This window comes from Hemitrygon akajei, chromosome 7 (assembly GCF_048418815.1).
Source record: "Hemitrygon akajei chromosome 7, sHemAka1.3, whole genome shotgun sequence".
In the NCBI taxonomy this organism is placed as follows: Eukaryota; Metazoa; Chordata; class Chondrichthyes; order Myliobatiformes; family Dasyatidae; genus Hemitrygon; species Hemitrygon akajei.
Window position 1 is genome coordinate 41,458,478 of NC_133130.1, and position 16,725 is coordinate 41,475,202.

Genomic DNA, 16,725 nt, shown 5'->3' on the forward strand with positions numbered 1-16,725 from the left:
TTAAACTGATCCAAGTTATATTACTTACTGTTATGTTTAATGGTGAAATAGAGGTGGTACGGATAGAAGACAGACAAGTAGTAGTGGTGAGAAACTGAAAAGATTCACTGTTCCCTCTAAATAGCATGGGTGCATGGCCACGCAGTATCTGAAATGCTCCCCCGTGCACAAACCTTTATTGCTGTGCAGCTGGAATTGGATGCAGCTAGAAAAATAAATGTGGAAGATTTTCCTTGTACTGCATTTCATTATACCCTTCAATTAATAAATAAAATCAAAATTATTAGATTTTTTTCAATTATCATTCTAAATATTCCTTGTATGCATATTACAAAAAAAACGTTTGAAGTGCCACACAGCTGTAAAAAAAATTAGAAGGAACATTGGGCTGCCTGCAATACATTTGTCATCTGGTCAAGCATCTGCCAGTGATACATATATCTTACATCCACTAGTGTGTTCTACATTACAGTAAGAAGTAATGACGTGTGCACTTTGAAAAGTGCCCTCCTACGGAGTGTTTCTGGATCAAGATCACTTGGCTATGTTCCCATTTTCCATTATTTATCCCTGACCCTTTGGGAAACTGTGCACCAGTAAAGGTCACGGAGCATATCTGGTCATTCCTGAACATGCTGCTGCCTTTTAATTTTGTTCCCAACTCTGCAGAACTTGTTAATATAGCTAATGTAACTAAGGTGTAGCAATGTGGAGATAAAAGTGCTAACTAAATGGAAAATATCGCAGTGGTTGTGATTATGGGATTAACTCTTCGTGAACTGCATCGCTTGTTTATTCATCCAGCAAACTGCATGTCACTGTGTTGTAAATAACCTTTAGCAGTCTCGCAAAACTGAATCAACAAAGGTGAAATTGAGTGGATAATTTGTTACAATTTGGGTCTCTGTAATGATCTGTAGAATAGATTCCAACTGGTGTTTTTGAGTGAAATTTTGATCTTCAAGTGTACAATGTTTTGCCACCCAATGGAACAGTTTTCATCCTTGGGCGTTCACTGACCACAGTGTGATGGGTTACAATGAATTCTAGTTAATTGAGCCATCGGTTAATCAGGGCAGGCGCCTATTTGGGGAAACTCTTAAAGAACAAAAATTTATTGAGAAAATAGCTGGGATTCCTTTCATTTATTTGGGGCACTATGCCATTTAGTTGGGCAGGAGACTGCTACAACTAGCGTTAGTTGCATGCACTCACATACCATTAGACACAACACTGCGAGCCAATAGATTAAATAGTGCCAATTGTGTGCATTGGTATTCCAAAAGTAGCAATTTTTGTCACTGTTTAGTTGACGGGAAATGAGCAGTAGGTAATTCAGAGAAGTTTTGCTCACTGCAGTTTCAAACATTCAGGCTTGGAGATGCCAGAAATGTCTGGGAGTGAAAATGAAACGATTTCACTACTTCAAGTTAGAAACTACAAAGCATTTGAAGGTTTCAACTTTGAATGTTACATCTGGAATGTTACAAAGAGAATGAAGATTTGGAGGATGCAATTGCTGACAGCGTTGTATGAAGTCGGTCAATTCTGCACCTGATGTCTGCACTGATTTTGTTTCTTCACAGTCAAAAGAACATGATGTGGATAAATTCCTCCTTGGAACTATGACAGTTTTATCATACTGCAGTAGTATTTGTAGTGTTCTCATTTGTTCAGTATTTGTTACTCAGTTTAGCTTTTTTATACCTTTTTAACTATTTCCATGAAGCTTCAGCTAATTGGGGCAGCCGATAAATTGAACCAAAATGTACTGGTCCTGGCGTGTCCTAATTAACCAGAATGCACTGTATATTAGACATCATTGTTACTTTGCATTAAAGCACTTGTCCCAGAGCATATTGCCTCTTGCATTGTATCTCGACACCTCCTCTCAATCTAGATTGCATTTCAGGAACTGGCAAGTACCGGTATGTGGTTGATGGTGCTAGAATGAGAATGTTTATGGTTGTTTCTTTTTGTTCCCCCTCTCTAAAATAAGATTATTATTTTGAGTCCTGTCTATTTGACTTTTCCAGATATCCCTTTCAGCACTTTCTGCGTCTCACCTCTTCCCTAATACAAAATCTGAAACCATATGTTTGTCTTTTTCATAAAGTACCAGATGAGTCATCTAGACTGTCAGGAAACAAATCATTGAATTTAGTGTGTAAATTGGAACTGGCTCAAATTCCCCTGAAAGTGTTTGCAAAGCAATAATTGGAAAGCAAAAGAAAAACTGCAGATGTTCAAAAGCTGAAATTAAAAACAAAGAATGCTGGAAATACTCAGCAGCCCCAGCAGCACTTGTGGAGGGATCTACCTCATCTGTTGCCTTCCTCCAGAAGAGTTTGCAGGACATTCCATGCTGACCACTGCCTGCTGGACTTGTGGTCCGAGGTGCTTCTCTGAAGGAAGTTCTCTATGAACGACGGGCTGTGTGGCAAAATGCAGCTGCATGGATTTTCCAGAAACTAGACCCGGCTCATTGGACAGAACACCAGGGGCAGTAGAAACTCAACACTTGGTGTGTGCGTACTTTGGTTCTGTGCACAGCCTGATGAGGTACTGACAAATCTCCATGGAGAGTTTGGATATTGCAACCTGTCGGATAGGCTCCACCGTGATCCAGAGATGAAACAGAAGTTGGTTCAGGCATTCCAAAATGTTACTAATGTTTCATTCTGCTAAGATACTAAATGGACTACTAATCATTTCCAACTTTTTTCTTTTGATCGCGAAACAGCAATGCAGTAATGTTGGCATCACACATTTTGGTCAAATAAACAGCCAGTTTATTTCTGTCAAATGTGTTCATGACTAAAACTACTAATGGTTACTGTCACCAGTGGGAAAAAAATGCTTCTTTGTATTACGGGACAACACATCTTTCCAGCCTCCTCCCTGTATTTGTGCTCTGCCATAAGGATGCATCCTTCAGGAAGAGTTTGTTATGGGAATTTTGCTCAAAGAGTCTTTAACCTGGAGTCCGGTTGATGGTCACAGTTGAAACCTTGTCCCATTGTGGGTGTCATATTGAGCAATCAATAAAAATCAGGAATTTGAGAGTGATGGTTCTTCTCGATCATAGGCAAGAACTTGGTTATCGGGTGTGAAGTGCATTTGGTGTTGTGTATGTGGTTAGGTGTGGCCCATACCCCAGTGCTCTACTTTGGCAGTCAACTTCTGCTTCATCTGTGGGTCATGGTAGAGCACATCCAATGGGTTGCAATATAGAACTGAGAGAAATGTAAACCCAATGTTGCTCTCGTACCAAGTGCTGGTGTTCTGACCAATGAGCCGGGTCTTTTCCTGGGAAATCCATGCAGCTGCATTTTGCCACACAGCCCGATATTCATAGAGAATTTCCTTCAGAGAAGCACCTTTGACCACAAGACCAGCAGGCAGTGGTCAGCATGGAGAAGAACGTGATTGGTTCTGTGGGACGGTTTCTGAAGCCAACTGTCAAAATCCTTTGCCAAAATGCCTCATCACCAGAACCTGGCAAACAAAACCAGGCGGAGGGAGGGGCCTTCCCCACATGACATTTCCTGCATGATTGGAGAGATGCTCCCAATTCATGTCGCACTTGAGATGGTTGTGTTGAGGCTGAACTGCCTGACCGTAAATTTATAAAGTAGGTCTGTAGAAGGATGCCAGGATCCTTGTCATGGTTCAATATGGGCAGCTGTGTATCAGGGGATCCTCTGATCTACAGGCTACTCACAGGGACACATGATGAAACAAGTGCTGCTGGAAATCATAATCGATGAACAAGCTCCGTGAAAATTTACGAGGTTCTGGCATTCAAAAGTATTTGTACCCCAATCATCCCAGTTGTGCTAAGAAACATTCATACTTGGTGCAAGATGAGACACAATGTCCATGTTTCACAACAGGTCTGTAAGATTGTCTTTTTCTTGCAGATGTGGTCACTCGCCTGTACTTCGATCCCGTGAGATGGCTGCTCTCGCCCTCGTTCCCTTCGTGGCAGTGGATCGAATTCTTCCAATGGCACAGTCCTTGATGGAAACCTTACCTGCTCCCACAGATCCATGTATACGACAGAACCAGATCCACGGGACACTGCTTCAGGTAAGAGCAAACAGTAAATGTGAGAGAGCGGGGCTGGTTTGATGACCATCAGCAGGTTGTCTGATGAGATGGACCACGGTGCATGTTTTACATGCTTTAATGTAAATCAAGTCACAGAGACAATCAAAAATTTTAGAAATGTGTAAAATTGGATATGACTGAGCTTACCTGAAAGTTATGTGCATTGTGTATAAAGACAGTGCTTTGTTTGGGCTGGTAATGGCCAGTTTGCCATCCTGTGATTTAAAAGGGATTTTAAATTGGAATCAATGGTTTCTCATATAATTTTATTTCCAATACTCCCCACGGGATTAAAAATCTCTTTGATAACAGTCCTTTTCCAAAAAGAGTCACGGGGAACTTCATTTTTTAGTCAAAATCATGTGTCATATTTTCTCCTGCTTTTAGTATTGCTTAGTAAAAGTGAGTGTAGTGCTATATATAACAGCTGTTGAGCTGTCTGCTTTATCGCAAAGAAAGAAGAGGCGGGGTTAGAGTGAGAAATGGGTTTTTTCAGAGAACTTCTCCAAAAGATAAATGTACTGCCAGAGCTCCAACAGCAGCATGGATGAAGTAAATCATATGTATTTCAGTCTAACGTTCAGGGGTGAATGCTCACCTTCATCTTGTTGGAGAACTGGCTGTGTCATAATTAACCCTCAAGTTACAAAAGCTATTTAAAACATCTGTTATTGGAAATGTATTCACTTATTCATAAAAAGAAAATCCTTTGGAAGTCCAGTTGCTGATAACCAATATGTGCACTCTGATAACTGTACATATATTCATTTTGGGAAATTCTAATTTTTAATATTATTGAAGTGATGTAGGGTTGGGTGGGGAGCCAAAGATACCAGAACAGGCTCTTTCAAGGTTTAACTGCAAATCTATTCATACATTCTGAAATTATGTTAGAACATGTTGCAGTGTACATCATAAAACCTGCCCACCTTCCCTTCATTTCAAACCACAATTATACTGCAGATGACCCTTGCATCACAGAGTGTTGCGTTCCTAAAAAACCATTCATATTACGATTTTCTGTAACGCAAAGCCACATCGACTGCACGTGTCAAAAAGTGTAATTTTTTTAAAATATGTGTTTATTTATTTACCTGTTCAACATAAATTTCCTGAGCAAATTTTTATTCTGTATCTCAGATATTTTAAATGTTTTAAAACTGGTGAATACAGGTCCATAATTCCTCCAAAGTGGCATCACAGGTAGATAGAGTTATAAAGAGAGCTTTTGGCACATTGGGCTTTATAAATCGGGACACTGAGTACAGGAGTTGGCATGTTGTGCTGATGTTGGTGAGGCTGAACTGAGCAGTTCCGGTCACCTGTCTACACAAAGATATCAATAAGATTAAAATAGTGAAGAGAAAATTTACAAAGACTTGAGGAGCTGAGTTATAGGGTATGGTTGAATCGGTCTTTATTCCCTGGAGCATAGGAGAATGAAGGGAGATCTATTAAAGTTGTACAAAATTATGAGGTTTGTTGATAAGGTGAATGCAAGCAGCCTATTTCCCCTGAGATTGGCTGAGACCTAAAACTAGAGGTCAAAGGTTTAGGGTGAAAGGTAAAATAGAAAACTTCACTCAGAATGTGGTGAGAGTGTGGAATGAGTTGCCAACAGAAGTGGTAGATATAGGTTCAATTGTAACATTTAAGAGATACTTGGATAGGCTCATAGATAGAAGAGGTTTGAAGAGATCAGGTCTGGGTGCAGGTAGATGGAACTAGTCAGATGTTCAGGTTGGTATGAACTAGATGAGCCAACAGGTCTGCTTCTTTGCTGCAGTACTCTATGTATCTATGACACAATGATTTGTGAATTATGTAATGGGGATTTCTTTACAAGGTCACCTTAAAAATGTGTATCATCGTTTTCTACCTTTGCTAGCTTAAGATTTTCACCTGGTGACCTTAAAGCATTTAACATATGGTGTCCCAATTCTGGTTCAAAAATTTTGTAAGATGTATTGGGTAGGAGGAGCCTTGCATTGTGTCAGCTGAGATCTCGGAAAAGCAATCTGGTTTGTGTCAGTCAGGTTGTTTCTCACAAGCTTTCTTTGTAGATGTGTTTCCACTTCACCGTTTCTAATTGCATCACCTTTTGCCCCATTACTGGTGACCAGTTACCCCGTGGTCACCTTGTAATATCACAGTCTAGTTTTCAAATCAGCTCTACCCACCACCTTGTGCATAAGGGATTCCTCACTGTTCTTCCTTCCCTGAGGAAGAATGTTAGAATGGTCTAACATTTCTGGTCTAAATGTTAGACCAGAAAAAAAAGATTCTGCTGTACTTTTGTAAATACCAGCTGTTTGTATTAATATAGAACTTTACTGTTATAAAACTCCCCAAGGGTATGTCACGGGGTCATCATCAAACAAAATTTGACCAAGCTACTTTCAATGTTAAGGCAGATGACCAAATCTAGATTAAAGAGATAAGCTTGAGTGAGTGTCATGAGACGCATAGAAAAAGTGGAGAGGTCTGTGAAGGGAATTCTAGAGCTTAGGTTTTGGCAATTGAAGTATTGGTCACGTTGATGGAGCAGTTTAGTTTTTGGATGATCCGCGACCAGAAATGGACGGGAGCTGACATCCCAGGAAATGATAGAACTGGAAAAGAGTATAAGGGCAGGCAGGGGCTATTTGTTTACTCACCAATGTTCCTTCCACCACCTACATCAACTTCACCAATTTGCTCACCAAATGTATTTCTCTCACTGTTCAGCCATCTGCCTTTGGACCTTAATTCAGAGGATGGAACTGGAGCCAATCCAGAATGTGATTGCTTAATCTTGAATTACATTTCATTGGGAAGCGCAGCGTAAATGAAGGTGTTCTTGTTAAGTGTTGTAGAGATGTGGTGAAAATGGAGTCATGCTATTAAAAGCAGAGCCATGTTCTTCTCAGTTCATTCTGTCCTAAAAATGAAATTTTTCGTTGACATCGGCTCACGCATGCCAGCAGTTATTTTGTCTTTTGTTAAAATTAGGCACAGCTGACAGTTCTGCCATCCTGACTGGTGCCATAAATTTTCAAATGGATTGCACGAATGTGAATGAAACTTCTTATCAATAGAGTTACTTGAAAACCTATTACCAGCTAGATTACTTCAAATTGATTTAGAGCATAAATACAACATAAAGCACTGTACCAGAGGAACAAGCCTTTCGGCTGATGGTGTTACATCAAACTCACTAAACTGGTATTTAAGCACTGAACTAAACTACACAAGTTGATATCTCTCTACTTTCTACATATGCATGTGCCCATCTAAAGGCCTTTTAAATGTCTCTATTGTACTTGTCTCTGCTACTACCCAAGCAGTGCATTTGGGAATCTTCTAGTTACTGAGTGCAAAAACAAAACTAGTCCTATACATCTCCTTTGAATGTAATACCTCTCCTTAAATACATATCCTGTAGTATTAGACATTTCAACCCTGGGTAAATGATACTGGCTATCTACTATATCCATGCCTCTGATATTCCTTTAAGCCTCTATTAGGTCTCCCCTCAGTTTCCACCACTTCAAATAAAACAATGCAAGTTTCTCCAATTTCTCATCATACTCTTTATCCAGACAGCCTACTGGGTAAACCTCTTCTCCACGCTTTGCAAAGCCTCCACATCCTACCAGTAAGGGGGTGACCATAACAGAATGCAGTTATAAAGTTGCAAGACAACGTCTTGACTCTTGAACTCAGTGCTGTGATGAAGAAAGCCAAGCATGCCTTCATGTGCACCTTTCAGGGAGCTCAGGGCCTGTATCCCGAGACCCTCTGTACATCGGCGCTCTTTTGGGTCCTGCCATTAACTGTGTACACGGCAGCCATTAATCCTGCAGCAATTAGGTAAATTGTTGTTTAATTAGCTTGTTGAAGTTTGAGAGATGAATAAGCTCTGGAACACTAGAAAACTTTCCAGCTTCTCATGTAATTTCATGTGATCTTCAGCTTACCCAGTAGAGGAGCTTTGGTTTAATTTCCAGTGAATGGTCCTGGAGTTGCAGTATGCTCTCTGTACATACGGCAATCCCTTCTGATCTCGGCAGCTATGTCAAGAAATGGGTGTGTACTGAGAACCGTCAGGAATCAACCACATTTAAAGAATATAATTAAGTATGCCCTTTATTTTCCCTCTATTAGAAAAGCAAGTGAGACATGTTTTTACAATTTGTACTAAGTGTGACTATAAATGTCTGTTAAATGGAGGTAGGGCGTGTCTTTATTCTTGGCTGGAGGGATCTTTTAACTCCAAAAGTATTTAACATGCATTGCTTAAGAAATAGCCAATAATTTCAGAAAAGCACTGCATTGGAACTGTGAAACCATTAGATTATTGACTTAAGGAGGAGGAAACCAGAGGTCCATGAGCCAGTCCTCTTCAGAGGATCGGAGGCGGAGAGGGTCAGCATCTTTAAATTCCTGTGTTATCATTTCAGAGAGCACCTCTACTTCCACAGGAATTTGTGAAGATTCAGCATGACATCTAAAACTTTGGCAAGCATCTGTATGTCACAGAGTGGCTGCATCATAGTCTGGTATGGAAACATCCATCTCCTTGTATGGAAAGTCCTACAAAAAGCAGTCCATCACGGGTAAAGCCCAGCCCAGCATTGAGCACATCTACACGAAGCATTGTCGCAGGAAAGCAGCACCCATCGACAGGGACTTCCACCGCCCATGTCATGCTTTCTCTCACTGCTGCCATTCAGGAAGAAGGTACAGGAGCCTTAGGACTCACATCACCAGGTTCAGGAACAGTTATTACCCCTCAACCATCAAGCTCTTGGACACAAAGGGCTAACTACATTCAATTTCACTTGAGCCGTCACTGAAATGTTTGCACAGCCTTTGGACTCTTTCAAAGGCTGTTCATCTCATGTCCTTGATATTTATTGCGTAATTATTTAATATTATTATTTATTTCTTTTTGTATCTGCACAGTTTGTTCACTTTTGCACACTGGTTGAACACCCAAGTTGGTGTAATCTTTCATTGATTCAATTGTGATTATTATTCTAATATGAATTTATTGAGTATGCCCAGAAGAAAATGAATCTCATGGTTGTATATGCTGACATGTGTACGTACTTTGATAATAAACTTACTTTGAACTTTTTTCTTCATGAAATGGATTCAACATAATATTAAATCCTCTTTGCAGGTCCTTACTGTCTGCAATGCAATCCCCCACCATTGTTTAAGTAGGGATAGAACATTGACCCGATGCCTGCGGGTTCCTTGGCTGGTGACTTTAATTTGCTTGAGTGCCCATTCTTGCTGGTGACTCCAACCTCGGTCAACAAACGATTTAATTTTCAATGCTATGCTGTTGGATCCAGTCCCTTGTGGACTAATATGCTCGTTATCATTTCTAATGAGAGTAGCAGTCAATTTGTGGTTCTTCTGTTTTTAAAAAAAATCCATATATAGATAACTGAAGATAGTAACAAAGAGGCGAGCTGTGTTAATATTTGAATAGTTGGATATTTATCAGATTCTGAACACGCATGGTATTCTTGTTTCATTGCCAGGGAGGAATTTTCTGCTCTATGTCATTGTTGGAAAATCATTATCATGAAGAAAAGTCACATTCAAGGAAAATACTCAATGTCCCCAGCAACTAAGGACAGGCATTGAAAGTAAACAAGCTAGCATTGCTTATATCATAAAGTACATAAAATCTTCTTTCACTATCAATGGCATTGTCCCTCTAAAATCCATCTCTTGGCATCTATTCTGAGTTTATTTAATAGTATTTGAGGATATCAATATTAATGTTGCAATAAATTAAAGCTTTGGCCATAAGGACTAAAAACCCCAAGCTACTTTTAGAGTGACATTTGCAATTGTGTTTTAATAATTGGTATTGACATAAGAGGTTTTTCCAGACTATACAATGTTTCTCAATGGAGCACAGACTAGATTTTGCGATGAAAGTCTGTGACCTGGTTTGATTCAGTCTTTCTCAAAGACCCGTTTTCACTGTATGTTTTGAATTTTATAAGTGAATTGGTGTTGTTGTCATTGGCAGCACATTATTTACTATTTGAAAAGTGTTCATTGAGAATGTTTTTTCTCTTTAGTATTTATTTAAAAGTACAGCACAGAATAGGCCTTTCCAGCCCTTCAAGCCGTACTACCCAGCAGCCCTCTGAATTAACCCGAACAGTTGTAAAACAATTGACAATGACCAGTTAACTTACCCAGTATGTCTTTGACCTGTGGGAGAAAACTAGAGGACCGAAAGAAATCCCTCACATTTCAAGGGGAGGTCGTACATGAACTCACACACTCTGAACTGTAATAACATCGCGCCTACCACTATGATACCGTGGTGCCCAATAGACTTCATGGGGTAGATTTTAAGTATAAATTATGCAGCAGTAATTAACCTAATTTCGATTTTTAGTTTGCAGTGTTCCTTGAAGCATATGTTTCTAAATTAAAGGTTCAAATTTTTTTAGCCTTTTCGGATGTAATTATACAGAGAATAATGCAGCAAAGATGTTAATTATATGGAGGATAATGGATGGTTGATATAATGTGTAGGTTTATTTCTCAGGCTCATTTTTTCCCTGCTCCTCTCCTGAAGGCACCCACTGTTATTGGCGCACACTTTCATGGGCACCGACAGCCCAGCAATGCCTTATTCAATTAGCTCTTTTGTGTGTTAACAGACTACAAGACTGTGCAAAACATGCTTTTATCTGAAAGACCATGGCCTAGATGTGCTTGCATATATTGAAAAAAAGTGGTGTTCAGATAAAAATAGATTTAACCTGGAGAAAAATTGAGCCAATTTTTTGATTAGACCCGAACTTCCTAACAGGACTTTTGCTTGCATTAAAAATTTTTGGCTTAGATTCTGCTCTTTCTTGTTTACTTGTACAGCATCTTTTATGAAAGCTTCCCTTGCTGTTGGAAGGGTCAGTCACATACAAACAAACGTGTTCACTGCCACGCAGGACCCTCCATCTTCACAGAATGAACATAATAGTAAGCTAGTCTAGCATTTCAGCAACACAGCCTGCTGAATCAGTGAACACCCCATGTCACTTCGGCTCACTCTGAGCATATTAGTGCAAACATCTCATATCTTAAAGGTTTGGGCAAGGCCAAGGAGGACTTCTATTCTAAAAATTTTTGGTTTTCATCCCAGTAAGAACAAGATCACTGCTGCCCGGTAGATGGTGAGATGTTAGGCTGTGATATTCAATCCTTTGTTCAGTTGGATCCTGGACTTCCTCACTTGCAGACCCCGATTAGTTCCGATTGGCAAGAAGATCTCCTCCACAATCTGCATCATCACAGGAGCAGCACAGAGATGTATGCTTAGTTCTCTACTCTACTCACTTTACAGCAGTAACTGTGTGGCCACCTGCATTTCCAACACCTTATTTATGTTTGCTGTTGACTTTTGCGGGCATACAGGAGGGAGATTGAAAATTTGGCTGAGTGGTGTCATAACAACAGCCTCTCACTTAATGTCAGTAAAACCAAGGAACTGATTCTAGACTTCAGGAGAGGGAAACCAGAGGTCCATGAGCCAGTATCATAGGTGGAGAGGATTGGTAACTTTAAATTCCTGGGTGTTGCTATCTCAGAGGACTTGTCCTGGACCCATCCTATAAAAGTAATTGCAAAGAAAGCATCACAGTGCCTCTACTTCTTTAGGAGTCCGTGGAGATTCTGCATGACATCAAAAACCTTGACAAACTTCGAGATGTGTGGTGGAAAGCATATTGACTGGCTGCATTATGGAATGAAAGATAATGGGGAAAAGGCAAGTAGGTGGAGATGAGTCCATGGCCAGATCAGCCATGATCTTATTGAATGGTGGAGCAGGCTTGATGGGCCAAATGGCCTACTCCTGCTTCTGTTTATGTTCTTATGCATTATAACCTGGTATGGGAGCACCAATGCCTTTGTACAGAAAATCCAACAAAGTTAGTGGATTTGAACCAGTGCATCACGGATAAAGCCCTCCCCGCTGTTGAGCACGTCTGCATGAAGCACTGTTGTAGGGAAGAACATCCACCCAGGCCATACTCTTTTCTCGCTGCTGCCATCAGGTAGAAGGTATAAGTGCCTCAGGACTCGCACCATCAGGTTCAAGAACAGTTACTACCTGTTAACCATCAGGCTCTTGAACAAAAGAGGATGACTACACTCATCTATTGAGATGTTCCCACAACCAGTGATCTCACTTTAAGGACCCTTTGTCTTGTTATTTTATGTTCTCGCAATTGCTGTTTATTTGTATCTGCATTTGCACAGCTTGTTGTCTTCTGTGCTCTATTTGCTCTTTCATTGATCCTGTGTTACCATTCTATAGATTTGCAGGACAAAGAATCAGGGTTAAAAGTGGTGACATATATGCACTCTGATAATAAATTTTACTTTTAACTATGAACTTTGAACTTCAAGAACCCTTTTCCACAGATTGACTACAGACCGTAGCACCACAATGAGGGCAGCAGTGAATTTCCTTATTGATGTCTGTGTTTACTAAGTGTTGTGTTAAATAGACCAGGCTTCCAGCATCACCTCCCGTGATATGAGAAGTCCTCTCTGTTCATTGATGATGCACGTTAATAACACTGCTTTGTTTCTGCTGAGAATGGTTCTATGTTAGATCAGCTTGTTAGTATCATGCCTTATGTGCCATCCCAGAACGCACGTAATGTGGAAACAAATTTATGTGGGTAGCCAAATTTGAGGAGGATGTGCCACAGTGCCTTCTGATCGATGGAATCAGATGTTTTAGTGAAATTGAAAAAGGTAAGATGCAGTTCACTGCGTGTTACTCGCTGTACAGATCATGCCCACTGTTTCTCTGGAGTCCATAGTGTCATTTGGGGAGCAGTTCTTTAGCATTGGGAGGAGGCAGGCTGAGGGAGAACATGGTGATGACTTCCCGTCAGTGGACAGCAGGAGTTCCCTCTGTGGTACTTGTGTTCCCTCTTGAAGGCAATCACACCAGCAGCATCTTCTGAGATTCCCTTGCACGTCCTGCACTTCCCAGATGTGGGTGAAGAGGCAGTGGGTTTGTGATTCAAGCAGAGTTATAGGATTTTTTCATTTGCAGTCCACTGCTCTCCTATCGACTTCTGAGAGCTCGACTACCTACTGAAGGCACCTCATGGCACTGGAAAGATGCAACTTATGCAACCTCTGCTGAAATCTTGAACCTCACTGGAAGGATGAGCAAACTGTCATTGGTGGAATGGGTATACCATCTCACAAACAAGCTCAAGCATATCCTGCCCCATCTATTGAAAGTGGTCCCCACATATGCCCCAGTTAGCAACTTCAGAGAACTCTGTGAAGGAGGTCATTCTAGATTGCAGGGGCCTGATTCCAAAGAAGAACCTACAGCTTCTTCTCTTCCTCTACCTACCATATAAACCTATCACTGGGCCTTCCTTACACCTTCAGCTGCATTCCGGGATTTATAACTTCCTTCTAGTGAGTCTGCGGTAATACTTAACCCTCCTTTTGGTGGAGGGCATGGAAATGAAGCATAGACATCAGTGACACCAGAGGTGTATGGAAGGAGATTCAAATTGATATTCATTTAATTATCACGTATGCAATGAATGCGTCATTTGCATTTAACAGCCAACACAATTGAGGGAGACAGAAGGGAACATACACTATGTTGTTTTCTATCCAGGGAGCCACAGTCAGCTGTACTTCACTGAGGAGCAATGTCTGCACAGACTGTGCTTCACCAGATTGTCTGTACCTTCCCGATAACAGGCTCACACAAGGCCAGACTGCTCTCTCTACTCAAGTAAAGGTTTCTCTTATTCTCAGCTTCCCACCCCTGGGTCATTACAGACTCGCTACTGATCTCTGCCAAGTCACAGTGTGTTGCTCACTGTTGCATTAGGAAAACCAACTAAATTCTGTATTGTGAGGGCAACTATTTCATATTGTGTGTGTGTGTTTTCACCCAGAGCATAAGGTGAGCTTGGCATGAAGATTTGCTGACATTGCTGGCTTGCCAGATGGCTCAAAGATAGCAAAGAATTTCAGGTCTTAAGTACCTTCCTCCTAGGCAAACTTAACTGTTGTTCCTTGGACAGTATCATTGGCTATGGGAACACAAAACCTCTCTGCTCTAATTGCAGCTCCAGTTATTCACCATTGCTCCTTAGAGCTGGATTCTCAGGTTGCAGTTGTGTAACATTGCTAAAGAGCATTTGGGTTTCCTGTGAAGATCCAGGGAAACTGAAAAATTGAACAATATTTTTAATGATGATTTGAAGATTTTTACCATTCTAACACTAGAAAGCAGTACAAGTGTGCCACATTGCATTGATATTAATATTGGTATTTGTTTTGTTATTGTTACACATACCAAAATGCAGTGAAAAAGTTTGTCTTGCATTCTGTTCATACAGATCAAATCATTACACAGTGCATTGAAGTTGAACAAGATAGAACAATACAATACAGAATTAAAAATTGTAAAAGCTACAAAGAACATAGAACATAGAACTCAGAACAGCACGGTACAGCCACAGGCCATTCAGCCCACAATTGGATACCAAACTACTAAACCTAGTAATAAAATATGTAACTATCTAATCCCTTCTCCCTACACAGTCAATATCCCTCCATTCTCTGCATTTTCATATGCCCGAGAGCCTGTTCAACACCTCCACTACCAACTCCGGGCATCCATCATTCTCGTAAACAACTGCTTGACCTGCATTTCTCTGAATTTATCCCCTTAACTATTTTCCCCCTAGTATTAGGCATTGCAGTTCTGGAAAAAAAATACTGGCTGTCTAGCTATGCCTCTCATCTTCTTATAAACTTATATCTGGTCTTCCCTTACCCACTGTTGCTCCAGGAAAAAGAAACACAAGGATATGCCCTCTAATCCAGACAGCATCCTGGAAAATCTCTTCTGCACCCTCTTCATAATGTTATATAAAGCTGCATTGTAACTTCTTGACTCTTGAACCTTGTGCCCTGATTATCTTTTATCACCTTACCAATGTGCACAGACACTTTCTGGGAACGACGGGCTTTTTGGGAGCTTGGAGATACCTCTATACATTAACACTGCTTAGGGTCCATTAATTATTGGCCCTTTACCTTTGAACTCCCAAAATGCAATACCTCACACTTGACTGGAGTAAATTCCAGATTTAATCCTGCATATTCTGAGCAAAACAATCTTCAGACCAAATTCTCTCAACTTAGGCACTTCCTATCCACTTTCCAGAGGTCATCAATACTTTTCTTTTTGACTATGCCCTTTGGTCCTTTCTTTCCACAGCTTTCTCTTTACTTGACCTGTACTAGCTTTTTGTACTAACATTTGTAAACTTACTTCTTAACTAACAAGAAAACTGTAGTAGGATTGCGCATGTTTTTTACCTACTTTGCCTCTGTTATTTTCCAGTGACAACTTTATTGCTGGAAGCTAGGGTCAATCAATGAATGAAAAATTAATGTTCTACTGAGCTTTGATTTTTTTAAACTTTTGTTTAACCTTTGCATTTTGGCTTAACTATAATAATATTAAATATGATGACTTAATACTTAAGTGAAAATGCTAAAATTGGGGGAGCTTAACGTCCAAAATAAAAAGTCAGAGATAAGAATCAAAATAGTATCAGAGTAATTAAGTTGAATTAAAATCTAGCTGCCCTCACTACAGAGACGACAAACATGTTTCAGATTAATAGACCATAAGACATAAGAGCAGAATGCGGCCCATCGAGTCTGCTCCACCAATCCGACATGACTGATTTATTATCCCTCTCAGCCCCTTTCTTCTGCCTTCTCTCTGTAACCTTCAATGCCCTCCCTACACAAGAACCTTTCAACTTAATAAACTCATTGACTTGGTTTCCTCAGCTATCTGTGACAATGAATTCCACAGATTCACCACAGTCTGTGAAGAAATTCCTCCTTACCTCTGTTCTAAATGGACATGCTTCTGTTCTGAGGCTGATCCTAGACCCACCCACTCTAGGAAACATCCTCTCCACTTCCAATCTACCACGGCCTTTCAATATTTAATAGATCTCAATGAGATTCCCCCTCGTTCTTCTAAACTCCAGTGAGCTCAGGCCCAGAGCCATCAAATGCTGCTCATACATTAATCCTTTCATTCCTGGAATCATTCTCAAGAACCTCAGCTGCACATCCTTTCTGAGATAAGGGGTTCAAACCTGCTCACAGGACTCCAACTGTGGTCTGAGCAATGGCTTATTGACAATGACTCATCCTTGCTTTTATACTCTCGAAATGAATGCCAACATTGCACTTGCCTTCCTTACTATCAACCAAACCTTCAAGTTAATTTTTATGGAATCCTACAAAAGGATTCCAAAGTCGCTTTGCACCATTTTAAAAAGGTCTACACTTTTAATCCTTCTACTAAAGTACATGATCATACACTTCCCTACATGTTAGTCCATCTGCCACTTTTTTGTCCATTCTCCCTGCACTTGTCTAGGTCCTGCTGCAATCACATTGCTCCCTCAGCACTACCTACCCGTCGACCTATCTTCGTGTCATCCACAAACTTTGTCACAAAGCCTTCAATTCCATTATCCAAATCATTGACAAACAATGTGA

The 16,725-nt window shown here is 40.4% G+C and overlaps 1 protein-coding gene across 2 annotated transcripts in view; it reads left to right on the top strand.

The window, feature by feature from the left end:
- LOC140730381 (tRNA (32-2'-O)-methyltransferase regulator THADA-like) overlaps positions 1 to 16,725 on the top strand; it is a 403,880-nt gene that overhangs the window by 221,730 nt on the left and 165,425 nt on the right. For both annotated transcript variants that reach the window (XM_073050701.1, XM_073050702.1), the window contains exon 28: positions 3,924 to 4,092. In XM_073050701.1, coding sequence (XP_072906802.1) covers positions 3,924 to 4,092 — 169 coding nt within the window. The remainder of the gene's footprint in view (positions 1 to 3,923; positions 4,093 to 16,725) is intronic.